Below are 14,730 nucleotides of genomic sequence, written 5' to 3' on the forward strand. Positions count from 1 at the left end.
GATGTCATGATAAAAATGTTTGTATTACAGACTTCCAGAGATAGAAGAGAGAGAAAGAAGCAGAATTTGCATTTTAAGAAAAAAGAGTCAAAAAATTTAAAAAATTAAAAATTAAAAAAAAATTAAAAAGAGCCAAAAATTTGGCCAAATGTACAGGCACACAGTTCCTGAAAGCTCCAAGAGTGTCAAACAAAATAAACCTTAAATGATATACCATGAGACACACTGCAATTAATGTAGAAAAAATTAAAAATAAGAAATGAATCCTAAGAGCAGAAAGAGAAATGTAGAGAGCCATATGTAATGAATATACTGCTGGGAACTTTCTCAGGGCAGGAGAAACAGTTCAGTGGGTAAGTCACTTTAATTGCACACAGCTGACACAGGTTCAATCTCATCCCACACATGGTACTACATATGCTCTACCAGGAGTAATTCCTGTGCAAAGCCAGGACTAAGTCCTTAGTACTGGTTGGTATGGCCCAAAAATGAAATAAATATATAAAATTTTTAAATTAATAAAAATAAAACTATATTTACTTAAAATTTATATTGGGCTATAAGATTAAAACCACTTGGAACTAAAGCAGTTAATAGTATGGCTATACTAGTAAAGTCTTTGTTTCCCTGAAAATTGTGATGATATGCAATAATTTTTTACATCAACACCATACACTTTAACTCTATTATAGCCATACCAACTATAATGATGGAGAAAGAAAGAAAGAAAGAAAGAAAGAAAGAAAGAAAGAAAGAAAGGAAGACAGACTGCATGAGAAAGAATTAAGTATCTAAGAATCAATTTGGCAAAGAAGGTGAAAAAATTATACATAGAACTTCTAAAAAAAGGAAAAGAAATTCTTAAATAAATAATCATAAGGAAATAGAAGGGTAGTTTACATTAACAAGTTGGGATAATTAACATTCCTTAAATACCCATCCTACACAAAGCATTATGCACATCTATTGTGATCTCTATTAAATTCCAATGGCAGATTTTAAATAAAATAGTGTGGATGCAACAGCAACATATATAGAACCATAAAAAGACCCAGAATAGTCAAAACAATCCTGAGGAGAAATCAAAATAGATAATATCAACCTTCTGCTTGAAATCATTCTACAAAGAGACTTATAAAAAGTGTATGGTATATTCCTCAAAAAACTAGAAATTGAGCTCCCAGTTGACCTAGCAATACCACATCTGGGAATATACCCTGGGGATCCAAAAGCACACAGCAGAAACATCATCTGCACCTCTAAGTTCATTACAGCACTATTCTCAACAGACAGAATCTGGAAACAATCTGAGTGCCAGAGAACAGATGACTAGATAAAGAAACTATGGTATATCTACATAGTGGATTAATACTACACAGCTGTTAGAAAAAATGAGGTTATGAAATTTGCCCATAAATGGATGGACCTAGAGAGTATCATGCCGAGTGAAATGAGTCAGAAGGAAATGAGCAGATACAGAATGACTGCATTCATTTGTGGGATAGAAAAAGAAGCATGAAACTAATATCCAAAACCAGGGAAAATGAACTAGGAGTTCTGGTCAATAGTCAGAAATTACCACTAGGGTGCATGTGCCTGAGTGGGTGGAGGATAGTTAAGACAGAGGAGGGACTATAATGGCAATATTAGTTGAAAATGATCACTCTGAAAGGAACTGAATGTTGAAAGTAGGTAAAGGAATATCACATGATAACCTTTCAGCATCTGTATTGCAAAACATAATGCCTAAAACCAGAGAAAGAAAGAAAAAGAGAGAGAAAGAGAGAGAGACAGAGAGAGAGAGAGAGAGAGAAAGAGAGAGGAGAGAGAGAAGAGACGTGCTTGCCATAGAGGCAGGCAGGGATAGGGGGTAGTGTGGAGCAGGTGGGAGGGGAATGAGAGACACTGGTGCTGGAAAATTACACCAATGGAGGGACAGGTGTTGGGACATTGTATGACTAAAACCCAATCATGAATAGCTTTGTAATGCTCTATCTCACAGTGAATTAATAAAATAAAAAACAATATTAAAAATGGCTTAGCAACATTTTGTTAAATAAAGTTTATTGAGGTTCTTGCAAAAATAGCACAGTATTGGAATAAATATAGATACAGCGGTCAATGAAATAGAAATAAGAACTAGAATTAAATCCTTATATATTAACTCTTTGTTCATGACAAAGGGACTAATAGCATACAATGAATAAAGGGAAGCTTCCTCATTGAGCAGTATTGAGGAAAATGGAACACCACATGCACACTTACAAAAAGAAACTATTTCTCTCTCAGCAAATACACAAAACTTAACTACAAATCACATATAGACTTGGATATTTGAGTCAAACCATAAAACAAATAAAGAAAACATAAGTAAAATACCCCCTGATAACAACTTCAGTGATGCTTTGGGGAATGAGTCCAATACCAAGGGAAACACAAGCAAAAATAAACAACTGTGATTAAATCAAACTAAGATATTTCTGTGTAAAAAGAAACTATTATTAAAATAAAAATATATCCTACAGAGTGGAATAAAAATACTCACATACCATACATCTAACAAAGAGCTAATATCTGGGTTTTACAGGAACTCATAAAACTCTGCAAGAACACAAACAACTCCATCATAAAAGGGGGAGAATTTCTAAACAGACACTTCACCAAAGAAGACTTATAGGTTTGGGGGCGGTGTGTGCACAGGAGGCTCAGAGGAATGCAAATCAAAATGATAATGAGATATCATCTCATATCTACATAGTAGCATTCTACAAAAAAAATCCAGTGAGAAGGAGGTAGTTTAGGGGTTAAGGAACTTGACATGTAAGCAACTAACCCTTGTTCGATCCCCACCACCATACAGTCCTTCAGTGTCCACTAGTACAGCCCAAAATCAGATCAGGTAATTTCAGCACTACAGGGCACAAGCAGCACCACATCCTCAGTACCCTAGGTTAAAGCACCAGTCCAGTTGACTGAGAATGTTGGAAGGGTCTTCCAGGCATCCTAAGCCCTGCTTCAGAGGCCCGACTTCCACATTCCCCAAAATCTATGGGTCAGGGACATAGCTCAGCAGTAAAATACTTGTCTCCCATACATGAGTTCCTGGGCTCAATTCCTGATGCCACAAGCAAAAAATTGAAAACCCATCACTGTGTAAAAATATTCCAAAAACACACAGCTTGACAGATAGTACAGTATCCAAGGCACTTGCACACATGGACCTAAGTTTGACCTCTAGCATCTTATATGTTCCCCAAGAACAACCAGAAATAATTCCCAAATGGAGAGCCCAGAGTAACCTCTGAGAATCACTGGGCATGGGCAAAAAATAAATTTATTTTAAAATCCCAACAAGTGTTGGAATTTAAAAAAATTTAAATTCCAATAAGTGTCAGAAGTGTAGAAAAACTGACTTTCTGTACATTGTTGGTATGAAGACAAACTAACTCAATCTCCATGGAAAATAGAATCCGTGTGTCTCAAAGTATTAAAAATAGAAGTCATATGTTTTAGCAATTCGATTCCTAGGTAGCTTTTCAAAGAACACAAAAACAGGGATGTCTAAAGACACAAGTGTACCCATGTTCACTGCAGTACTATTTAAAATAGCTAACATATGGAGAAATCTAAGTGACTAATGATGAGTAGATAAAGATATGATATATAGACACAATGTAGTACAACTAAAGTATAAGAACAATACAACTATAAGAAAGATAAAAGATCTTTTGAGATCATATAAGTAAAACTGAAAGGGACTATGCTAATAAGCAAAAAAATCACAAGAATAAATATATGTATTGGTTGATCTTATTTGAATTTGATATAAAGAAACAAAGCAAAGGCACTATAAAAAGCAAATGAAAACAAGTCCTTGGATTCTGAGAGCACAAGGAAGGGTGGGAGAGAGGGCTAATACAGTGGAAGGGATGGAGGTGGAGGGTCCAATGGATGATTGGATCCAAGGTGATGGGTGATGGATACAAGGTGTACTAACACATTTTGAAGAGGTGTTAAATTGTACTTATGAAAAATATTCTGTCTTATAAACCAACATGACCTCAATAAAAATAAATAAATAATAGCAAGAAGTAAAAGATATCCAAAACCCACAGGTGACGAAAAGCGGATTTGAAGAATAACTGGGGCATGATATAACTTATTGAAAGAGGTTTGTCTTGCCTTATGTATGGCTCTGTTTTCTATATCCCCCACCCCACCCACCTAACCCACGCTAAAGGGGGGGAAAGAGATGGCTAGTTAAGGACAGAAGCTAGAAAAAATGGTTAGTGTAGACCCTCAATTTTGCTCTGTAACCTGTTTCATCTTCTCTCAGTGTCTTGATTTTATTTCCTCCAGGAAACACAGCAACAGATATTCAACCAGATCACAATAGCTGTAGCACTGATAAGAGTCAGGGATTTGGTTGAGTCATCAAGCACAAGTTTGCATACATGAGACCTAGAGTCAACCCTCTGCACTAAAACCAAAAAGGGATAGGGTGATTGTAAAGTAGATAGGGCACTTGTTTTGCATGTAGCCAATCTGGATTTGATCCCTGGCACGGTCCCACAAGCACTGTCAGGAGTGATTCTTAAGTATAGAGCCAGCAGTAAGCCCTGAGCACCATGAGTGTGGCCCCAAAACCAAAGAAACAAATATTGTTCTAAGTAAAGAGTTTCTTTCTCACCATATTTCTCAAACAAAATCTGGGAATGATTTAGAATGGCTCATGTTGGGTCATGGTGTACTTGACATAACTACTCTGAATTTTCTGCTTACCTCAATGAACAGAAAAGGTATGGTTTCTATACTAAAGAGAGTGGAAAGTGGACAAACAAAAAAAATTGTCTAATATAAATGGAACATATTTTATTTTTATATATAGAAAGATAGAGATATGTGTGTACATAGTCTGTGTAGATGTTTTCATTTAAGTACAAATTACTCTGTATATGTGAATGTAGTTCATGAGTTTTGCATAGATATGTATGCATTTCTGAACATTTACCTATATGAATATTTTATAAATATGGATGGATATATACGATATGTATATATTATTCTTTTGCAAGTATTAGCACAAATTTTCCATTTACAGAGATCTCATTCACAGCTCCAGATCACAATTACCCAATGGATGCATTTTCTATCCTCTACAACCTGAAGTAAGCTACAGTGCAGGAAGACTGACCTTTTCACTATACCCAAGGTGTGTAGATAATATTGTGACTGCCATATACAGTCACAGGTTGGGACAATCGCTTTAAGATGAAGGTTTACATAATTAACACAGTAATGACACAGATAGGAAGTCTAAGCAGTTAGTGGGTGAGTAATAAAATAGAACTGGCATAAACCTACTTATGACTTAGAGTGGTATATGACCTATTCCATATAGCTCCTTCATATATATGATTTCTCTGACCTGTGGTAGCACCTCAGGGATCCCTCAAATGTGATGTCTGATTACTGTGCCCATATCAGCAATACACAGAGAAATACATTATTAAAAGAGGCCGCTATGTACTTTGAGGAACACTAGGAACAAAATAAGAGCTCTCCAAGTCTGGGTAACTGGATAAGCAGTAAAAAATATGAAAACTTCACGAAATAAAACTAATGTGGGGCAAGAAATGAACCAATCAACAGAATATGAGGCAGTGGTGATTGCCAGTGCAGACAAAATATATATATACATACACACACACATATATATAGATATAGATATATATATATACACTATGAATTTGGTATAGGGCTTTTATTCTGTGAGGGATGTTAGATGCTAGAGAAAAAATGGTCAGTATATGTTCTGAACTTCTGTGCACCTCTGCACCCTCTCTAACCTCTTCTCTGGTTCATCCAAATCTCACCATAAATACATCCCATCACTTTCAGAGTGACTATAAGGAATAATTCCAATTCACAATTATATTTGTCCATTTCATTTGGCACTAAACATGGCTTGCCTTGAGACAGGGTCATTGTTCAGAAGAAGTTGCTATTTAACAATGAAGCCAAGAAACAATCTCTCCTCAAATTCATATAAGTCATCATTTTTAAGGGGGAAGAAGATAAATTTTCTTAAAATTATGAATCCAATATACATATACCAAATTAGTCATCTTTATTATGTGTTAATGTAGTTGTTTTCTATAACAATTTAATAGCCAAAGTGTCTTCTGTTTTGTGGTCACACAAATTGGAATATTCATATTTAATTAACAATTAAATAATTATTTTGAAAAATTTCAAACATATATTTATATGTATATAATTGCTCTCAATATATCATAGATAAAATTCAAAGCCTATATCCTCTAATAGTAAAACCTATATCTGCCAGCTTTAGTTACATGTGTACATTTATTTGAATGTTGAATGTGCAGAGTATGTGCTTTTATTGCCAAGCAAGTCAGCTCTGCTCCTTAATTGTTGCTATAACCACAATTCGGGAAATTCTATTGCAATATCAATATGTTATGCACATCTTTAATTAGGCTAGTGCGTCCTGTCTGTCACAGCAACTGATCCTAAGTATTCTTATTTAGTCTACTTGAGGCTTTAAAATGTTCTCATTTTTAAAAGAGGCATATTTCAGCCTCATTAAATTGTTAAGGAAATCAATATGCAGACACACAACTTGATTGCTATGTTCTAGGAACCCCTTGGTTTTCCACTTAGCACTTCTTTAGGCACTATCTACCCAAATGCTCATCAGCAGGTTAAAGTTTGTCATCAAATCAAAGGGGGTCATCTGGCAATGATGCAGATCACTGTGCAGGTCTGCCTGAGGCATCTGATTGCTCTCCAGAGATAGATTTTCTTATCTAATAGTGAATGCAAGTCAATTATAGGATGCTTATTTCGAGCAACATCCTCACATCCAGTCACCCAACAAAAAAGACAAGACAGTGGCTGATACCTTCACTGGAAATTACAGATTTTAATGTCTTCTAAAGTTTGTTTCCTTTTCCTCGAACCCCCCACCTCCCCCAACCTCTCCCCTTACACCCTGAAACACTGGTATCTGCTGTGATCTCAAGAGGAAGAAACAGAGATGACTTTAAACTAAGGCCAGCGGTAAGTCTTTTGAAACTTTCCTATCTGTTACAATTTAAAGTGATAAATCAAATTTTTTCACTAAAGAGAAAGAATATCCAGAGTTTACAAGCAATTTCCAAGGATAAAATTTTTCTTAAATCATATGGATGGCATGTACTTTTCACTATACCCAATGTTCATTTATAATATGATGACTGCCTTATGCAGTAGGTGAAATCCATCAAATTAAGTACTTTAGAGTGAAGGTTTATATTATCAACAAAGTAATGACATGGAGGAATGTCTAAGTAGTCAGTGGGTAAATAATAAAATGGGTGTGGCATAAAGCCTATTGGAAAGTCTAAATAATTCCCAATCCAAGCTTTGGTTTGGTGCTACACTGTCAGTTCTAAGTGTTTATGGGGGAATTCTAGATTCTGTTTCCACCATGGACTTCAATAATTCTAGTACTCACCTCTTTAGTTTGTGTTCATTTTGCTTCCCTGCCTCTAAATACTTCCTTTCCCCCAAAGATAAAAACTTGGGGGTACGGATCAATGGCCCATCAGTGCAAAGCATCTATCTGCCTTGCAGGGACAAGTCTATAAGACAGAATGTACAATCCCAATGCTGCCAACACATTGTTCTATTATCGGAGACCACGATGCTGTAACAGAGTGTGCAATTTCTGAACAAAGTTAAGTATATCCAAGTACTGCAGCACTTTTCATAAGTATTACAACTAACAATGTGTGAGCACTACAACCAAATGATCAACTCCCCCATGACCTAGTGTGTGAACAACACATGATCTACAGAAGGAAGATGCATGTTCCCCAAAATAAAGCAGGATACTAGAGCAAGGACAGCATCCCAGGGGGGTTCACAGGTAACCATACTTAAGACAGTCACAATTAGCCTGGTTCACCCCAACAGCCAAAGGGAAAGGAAGGGTCAAAAGAAAAAAAAAGCAAAATAAAACTTAAGTCTGCATGGGTTAAAAAAGGGTGAGCAAAAGGACAACAGATAATAACCAACCAATAACTGCATTATATTTAGAGTCCCATTAGTAAAATGGGGAGGGTATTTTAGTTTTTTTGATTTTCTTCTCCAAAATACCTTCTAATTTTCACAATATTTCCCTCTTAGTGGGTATGGGTTAGGTAACAATTTAAAATATAAGCAATTACATATGTTTTACTTCTCTGAGTTTCTTATAATTTTATGTATTTTAAATCCCTTGGGGACAAATAATTCAAAAAGGAGGAAAATTGATAAGATGAACTGAATATAAATAACCATTGTGAGAACTTCGGAGCTTACTGCCATTCATGTCAGTCATGAGACTGCTCATAGTTCCATTTGGGCTGAGCCAAAGGTACCAGAAATCAAATTATTTTACAAGATAACAAGAGTATTATATTTTTCTCTTAACAATTCAGCTTTCCTTGGTGTCCACTAAATATTCATCCTAATTTTGATACCTGGCTCACACTTTATTTAGACAGTAGTGGAGAGTCATCTTAATATTTCTGGTTACAAATCCTTTGCATCATGGCAGCAATCTCTAGTCCAGCTGAAGCTTTAGTCAATAAAACCATCATATATAATGACAGTGTTTTCTTTAAGAAACTTCTGAGATAGCTTCAAGTATAAATATATTTTTCTTTTTTTTATTCGAGGGGATGTTTGGGGCCACCCTGGAAGTACTCAGGGACTACTCTTAGCTCTGCTAGGAGCTATTCCTAGAAGTGCTCAGAGAACCACATGCAGTACCAGGGATTAAATCAGGGTTGGCCACATGCAAGGCAAGAAACAACTCTTAACTACCTCTCTAGATTTCAAGGATTAAGATCTTAAAATACATAAACTTGCTTGAAATAGACTTGACTCAATTTAACCATGGCTGTGATCCTTCTCAGGATTAGACTAGAATGAACAGGGTCATAGAATTAAGTGTGGCTACCTGTGTAGCAAGTTTTAAGAGACACTAATGAAGTCCAAAAAAACAAGTCATTTGGTTTTAGCTTTTAGCTTCATTTTAGCTTCATTTATTTGGCTCTTGAAGACATTTTCTTACCCATTTTTTTATTATTTTTTAAAATTTAATGTCACAATGTCAGAAATTATTACCAATTGATAATGACATTGCACACAATATCTGGGTCTATATGATAGACCCATCTCAGGTGAGATGAAACTGTGGAAAAAGATGAAATCAAGAGAAAGAAGGTATAGAGGCACCAAATTTTACTTCCCACCAATTATAGCTTTGAATTATTTAAGATTGCAGGAAAAAAATATTACTTTGTGACAATTTTGATGCTGATTTTCAACTTTCATGCAAAAATTTTGGTTCATCATCTGCAATCATGAGACAATATATGGATTCATTTTCTATTGTGCATAGACTATAGGAAGAGGTTACTGGTATACCTCCAAGACTATACAAAAATAAAATTGCCTATTTCAAATGTTTCAAGTTTGCTTTATGTTGCTTAATGACCCAATACTTTTTAATCACCTCTTGCTGTGAAACTGGGTGAAATATTTTTAGTGGCTTCTAGTCAATAAATATCCTATCTGGGTTGGAAATAAAGTTTTAAGTTTTTATTATAAAATGGACATGCAAAACATGGATATAAAATGAATACATGCCTAATAAATATTTAAAATGTAACTTCCAATTGGATTAACAGGAGGTATTTTGGGCATTCCAGAAATCCACAATAATCACAATCACAGATATCTCTCATATTAACTCCTTGTGTCACATAAGTGAAGACAATTTCCTTGATGTTTTTCCTTTTTATTATCTCTTATGTGAACACTCTTCCTCAACATATAATTTTCTTGCTTAATTTTTGTTTAAGTTTTACCTCCAATATATGTATTCCCTAGATAATGACATATAATTTTGCTTCTTCCAGTAATATAAAAATCGAGTCTTGGTCTGTACTCTTCTATTCTTTCATCTTTTGCATAAAGCCACGTTTTTTAGGATTTATCCTTGATATCACATGTATCTACTTTTTTTTCTATTTTTATTTTTTCATGCTTGCATAGGTCAGAGCGATAGCATAGCGGGTAGGGCGTTTGCCTTGCACGCAGCTGACTCGGGTTCAATTCCTCTGCCCCTTTCGGATAGCCTGGCAAGCTACCGAGAATATTCTACCCACACGGCAAAGCCTGGCAATCTCCCGTGACATATTCAATATGCCAAAACCAGTAACAACGAAGTCTTACAATGGAGACATTACTGGTGCCCATTTGAGCAAATAGATGAACAGAAGGACAGTGCTATTTTTGTATGATATTACAGTAGATTCTGAAATTTTAATTTATTCTCCTATGGATAGACATGAGGCTGTGTCTCAGGTTTTAGCTGTTATGAACAAAGATGCCAAATAACCTGTTGAGGTCTTTAATGCATATATTCTTAGTTTGTATTTATTTATTTATTTGCTTTTGGGGTCACACCCAGTGATCATCAGGGGTTACTCCTGGCTCTGCACTCAGGAATAACTCCTGGAGGTACTTGGGGGACCATATGGGATGCCAGGGATCGAACCCGGGTTGGCTGTGTGCAAGGCAGATGCCCTACTCATTATACTAGCACTCTGGCCCCCAAAGCGTAAGTTCTTAAGTATCTCCATGAATATATAAATACCTGGAAATGCTAGCCAAAGCATACAGAAATCAATTGTAGTCTATTAAAAAAAACTTTTCTCAACGTGATTGTTCTAATATACAAATAGGAAATTTATAAATTTGGAGGTAAGTACTCCATTTTACACTTCCCAAGGGACTTCTTACTTCCAGAACCAGACCTCACAAAGCCCAGGGGCTTTGTAAGCAATACTCAGCATTAACCATAAATTATGTGGTGCTGTAGTTCAAAGTTAGGTCCCAATATATGCAAATAATGTACTCTTAATTATTGAGCTCTCTCTTGTTCCCAGGTTCTTAATTTCAGAAATCTGGTACATAGCATATAATGATAAAGAGGAGCACTTTTCCTCACTGTCATTTCTATTTGAAAAATACTAATAAGATTTGGAACACCTTCATGTATTTACTGGCACTCTGGACTTGGTATTTAGGGGTTGTTCATGCTGAACATCTCATGTCATAACTAATAACATATACAAGAAGCAAAAGAAACTGAACATGTTTTATGAACATTAGTTGGGGTCTGGGCAAACCAATGCACATTTTCCTATTAAATTCATATGCTAACTTTACTCACTTATGTTATTAACCCTGTTGTGTAAGCACTGATGTCAGACCAGCAGTTAAATTCCACACATATATCTCCAAAACCTAATTATTCCTTCCAACAATTTTGTTTCACCCAAAAAACAACCTCTGTAAGAATAAATAAATGATACATTTTATTTGATAAAATTATTATTTTACAAAGTATGCCAATGGAGCGATAGCACAGCGGGTAGTGTGTTTGCCTTGCACACGGCCTACCCGTATTCGAATCCCAGCATCCCATATGGTCCCCTGACTACTGCCAGGAGCAATTCCTGAGTGCAGAGCCAGGAGTAACCCCTGAGCATAGCTGGGTGTGACCCAAAAAGCAAAAAAAAAAAATCACAAGTATGCCAAGACAGAAAATAAATTGACAGAGGTAGAAAGCTGGGGGATGGTTGAATTTGTGAAGGGGATCAAGAGGTATAGTTATCCAGACACAAAATAAACATGCCTAGGAAATATCATGTATAACCTGGCACTATAATCACTGCAGTACTAAAACTTTGCAATTTTCTCAAAAAAGTGCTATATTTTTATAATCATTGTACAATATATATAAATTTGTACACATGAATCTCAAAGATTGTATGACTATTAAACTTCAGTGGGAAAGAAAAGAACCATAACAAAGAGTTTTCAAAGGTAATGTGGTTAATATGAATAATTAAATCACTGCATTCTTAGGCCACTTTTCCCCTCAACACTCAAAAATCAAATTTATTAACATTAAACAAATGAAAGTCTTTGATATTTGGAGGAATTTTTCTCATGAGAGTAATTTGTGAGATACTTCAGTCACATGTTTCATTTACTGCCTGTGACAGGCACTTGAGAAATGATTAAGATGATCTAATGGAGCTATAGACTATAACATGACAGCCAGAAATAAAAGTAACAAAAGATGAGAATAAGACAAACTATTATCTAAGAACTACATTTTTATGTAGGTAATCAATTTATTAGGACACTCAATGAATCCAAGCAACAGATATTCAAAAAAATGAATTTAAAACCAATTAAAGGATAAACATCAAGCAAAGCTTCTAAGAATTTATGATATTAATGGTGCCTATTTTCCCTTTTTAACCATAAAAGTTTAATGAAAAGCCTATAAATCCTATAGATATAAAAACAATTTTCAAAAAATCAAATTAACCAGAAGCAATGACTCGGGTATAATATTGCCTATAAAAGGAGGTGAACCATCTTTCAGTATCCTTCCCAGGATACCAAAAACTAGCTCTCAGGACAGAAAAAGCATTCTGTGCATCTTTGGAATCTCTATCAAATGACCTATTTACAGGATATAACCCTAAACTCTACCCAGAGATAAACACACACACAGATAATATACATCATTGTCTTCAAAAATTTCCATAGGTTTGAACTTTGAATTTTTGAATATTGATCTCACATTCAAACCACTCCATAAAAGTAAAAATTGTCAGTACAATTTTTATTAACCACTACTAGACAGATGATACATTTCATGAGATTCATTCCTTCTAACTTCATGGTACAAATCCTTGTTAGCAAAGTCTACTTTCATATTGTCAAGCTCCCACCTTAACTCATGTTACCAAAAGGCTACAATGAATTCTAAGTTCAGTGACTATAGGATTTAAATTATTTTAACCCTTTTTAATTTCAAAACACTTTAAATCCCATTGTCTCTACTGTCACTGAGAATTTTTAAATTAGCATGGCCTTTTCTGATCCAGATTTAAGGATTACAGAATTTTAAAATGCATACATGTTTCTCTGCTCATCCACAAAGACCTGTCCCCAACCAGTTGACCTTCAAAAAATATAGCCAGTCATTTCTCCAGCTATTCAGTGCTAATCAGAGTTTCTAGATGGGAAGATATGTATGTTATGCCACAACCCCCCCTCCCCCAGGAAAACAGGTAATTGCTTCCTCAAATCCACATGAAGCCAACGATTCAGAAGATTTCACATAGATGGTGCAGCAGCCTTTACACATGGGTCAGTAGACAGTTAAGAAAAAGAAAGCAGAAAATGTCAGGGACCCATTGAAGCTGGGTAGGACAGAGAAAGTTCTGTGATTGAAAGCCAACTTGCTTATAAAGAAAATTGTTACCATGACAACCCTCAAATCCTAGAAAATCCTCAGAGGTCTTACCTCTTGCGTTCTCACATTTATGTATCCATAGTGTGTTCGAAGGGGCTGCCTATATGTGTAGGAGAATGGTATCCATTTTGCACCAGGTTGTCCAAAGCAGTTTAGCAGCAATGGGAAATTCACTTCATTTACTAGGCGCACAACCAGCAGGAAGAGGAATGCTGCTACAAAGCCCACTGCAATTGCAGACTTTCTCTAGAAAACATTAAAAAAAAATAGAGAATGAATGACTTTTATCCAAAAGCAATCTCAGGGAGGTTCCTTTATTTCTCTCTCTTTTTCTTTCAAAAGAATCAAATAACTCAGTCATTTAAACTATTTATTTCTCTTCAACAAAGTAAATAACCATTTGGTAACCAGGTTGCCTTTGTGTGGGGCCTCTGAAAGGAAGCAGAGCAACTCCTTTGGATGATCTTCCTACTTCCTTCCAACCCTTTCTTACCTTTCTACCATTTTTGGAAACTATTCAGTTTTCAAAGCCCAGTTCAGATTCCTAAGAAAAGGCTATCCTTAACTTCTCAATTCCTTTCCCTCCACCTCTCTATTCATCCTAAAAGAAATAAGTCATCCCACCACCCCCAGATCTTGAAGGTGATTTCTAGTGCTCTCCTTTATATTTGTGATTACTTGTGACATTTCTATGTAATATTGACTTTCTGGGAAACCCCAGTATCATGCTTTATAGTAAACTCTTTATCTCAAGTCAGTTTTACAACCCTTTCTTTACCATATTCTGGGCATCCAACAAAACATTTGAATAAACGCATGCTTTCATGGATGAATAAGTGAATGGATGTTTCTCAATCTTGTAAACACACAACATCAATCATTCTTTGAATTCTTCTTGAGCACTTTCCAAATCAACAACTTGGTCTGTGCTATAGAAATGCAAAAGTAAGTTTCAAAGCTGAAAAAAATTCCTTTCCAGGTAACATAAATGCCTAAATATGTTGCCATGAAACAATGAAAGGAGCAGGAGTGACTGCATTTGAGTGACATGGAAAAAAGCAGAGATTATTCTGAGATTGAGTTTGGTATTTTGTCACTTGTCCCTTGTCCCTTGACATCCTGTTGTTCATCGATTTGCTTGAGTGGGCACCAGTAACGTCTCCATTCATCCCTGTTGCGTGATAGTGTAGACCATTGGCATACTGAAAGCTCTTTCAGGGTCAGGGGAATGAGATCCGTTATTATTACTGTTTTTGGCATATCAAATACGTCACAGGTAGCTTGCCAGGCTCTGCCATTGGTATTTTACAGGGTTTTTAATTGGTAAA

The 14,730-nt window shown here is 35.6% G+C and overlaps 1 protein-coding gene across 1 annotated transcript in view; it reads right to left on the reverse strand.

The window, feature by feature from the left end:
- Nucleotides 1-14,730, reverse strand: part of ST6GALNAC3 (ST6 N-acetylgalactosaminide alpha-2,6-sialyltransferase 3) — a 643,623-nt gene that overhangs the window by 359,679 nt on the left and 269,214 nt on the right. Inside the window, exon 2 of the mRNA XM_056123148.1 lies at nt 13,454-13,648. Within this exon, the coding sequence (XP_055979123.1) occupies nt 13,454-13,648 (195 nt within the window). The remainder of the gene's footprint in view (nt 1-13,453; nt 13,649-14,730) is intronic.

The sequence above is a fragment of the Sorex fumeus genome, unplaced genomic scaffold (genome assembly GCF_029834395.1).
Source record: "Sorex fumeus unplaced genomic scaffold, SorFum_2.1 ptg000047l, whole genome shotgun sequence".
Lineage (NCBI taxonomy): Eukaryota > Metazoa > Chordata > Mammalia > Eulipotyphla > Soricidae > Sorex > Sorex fumeus.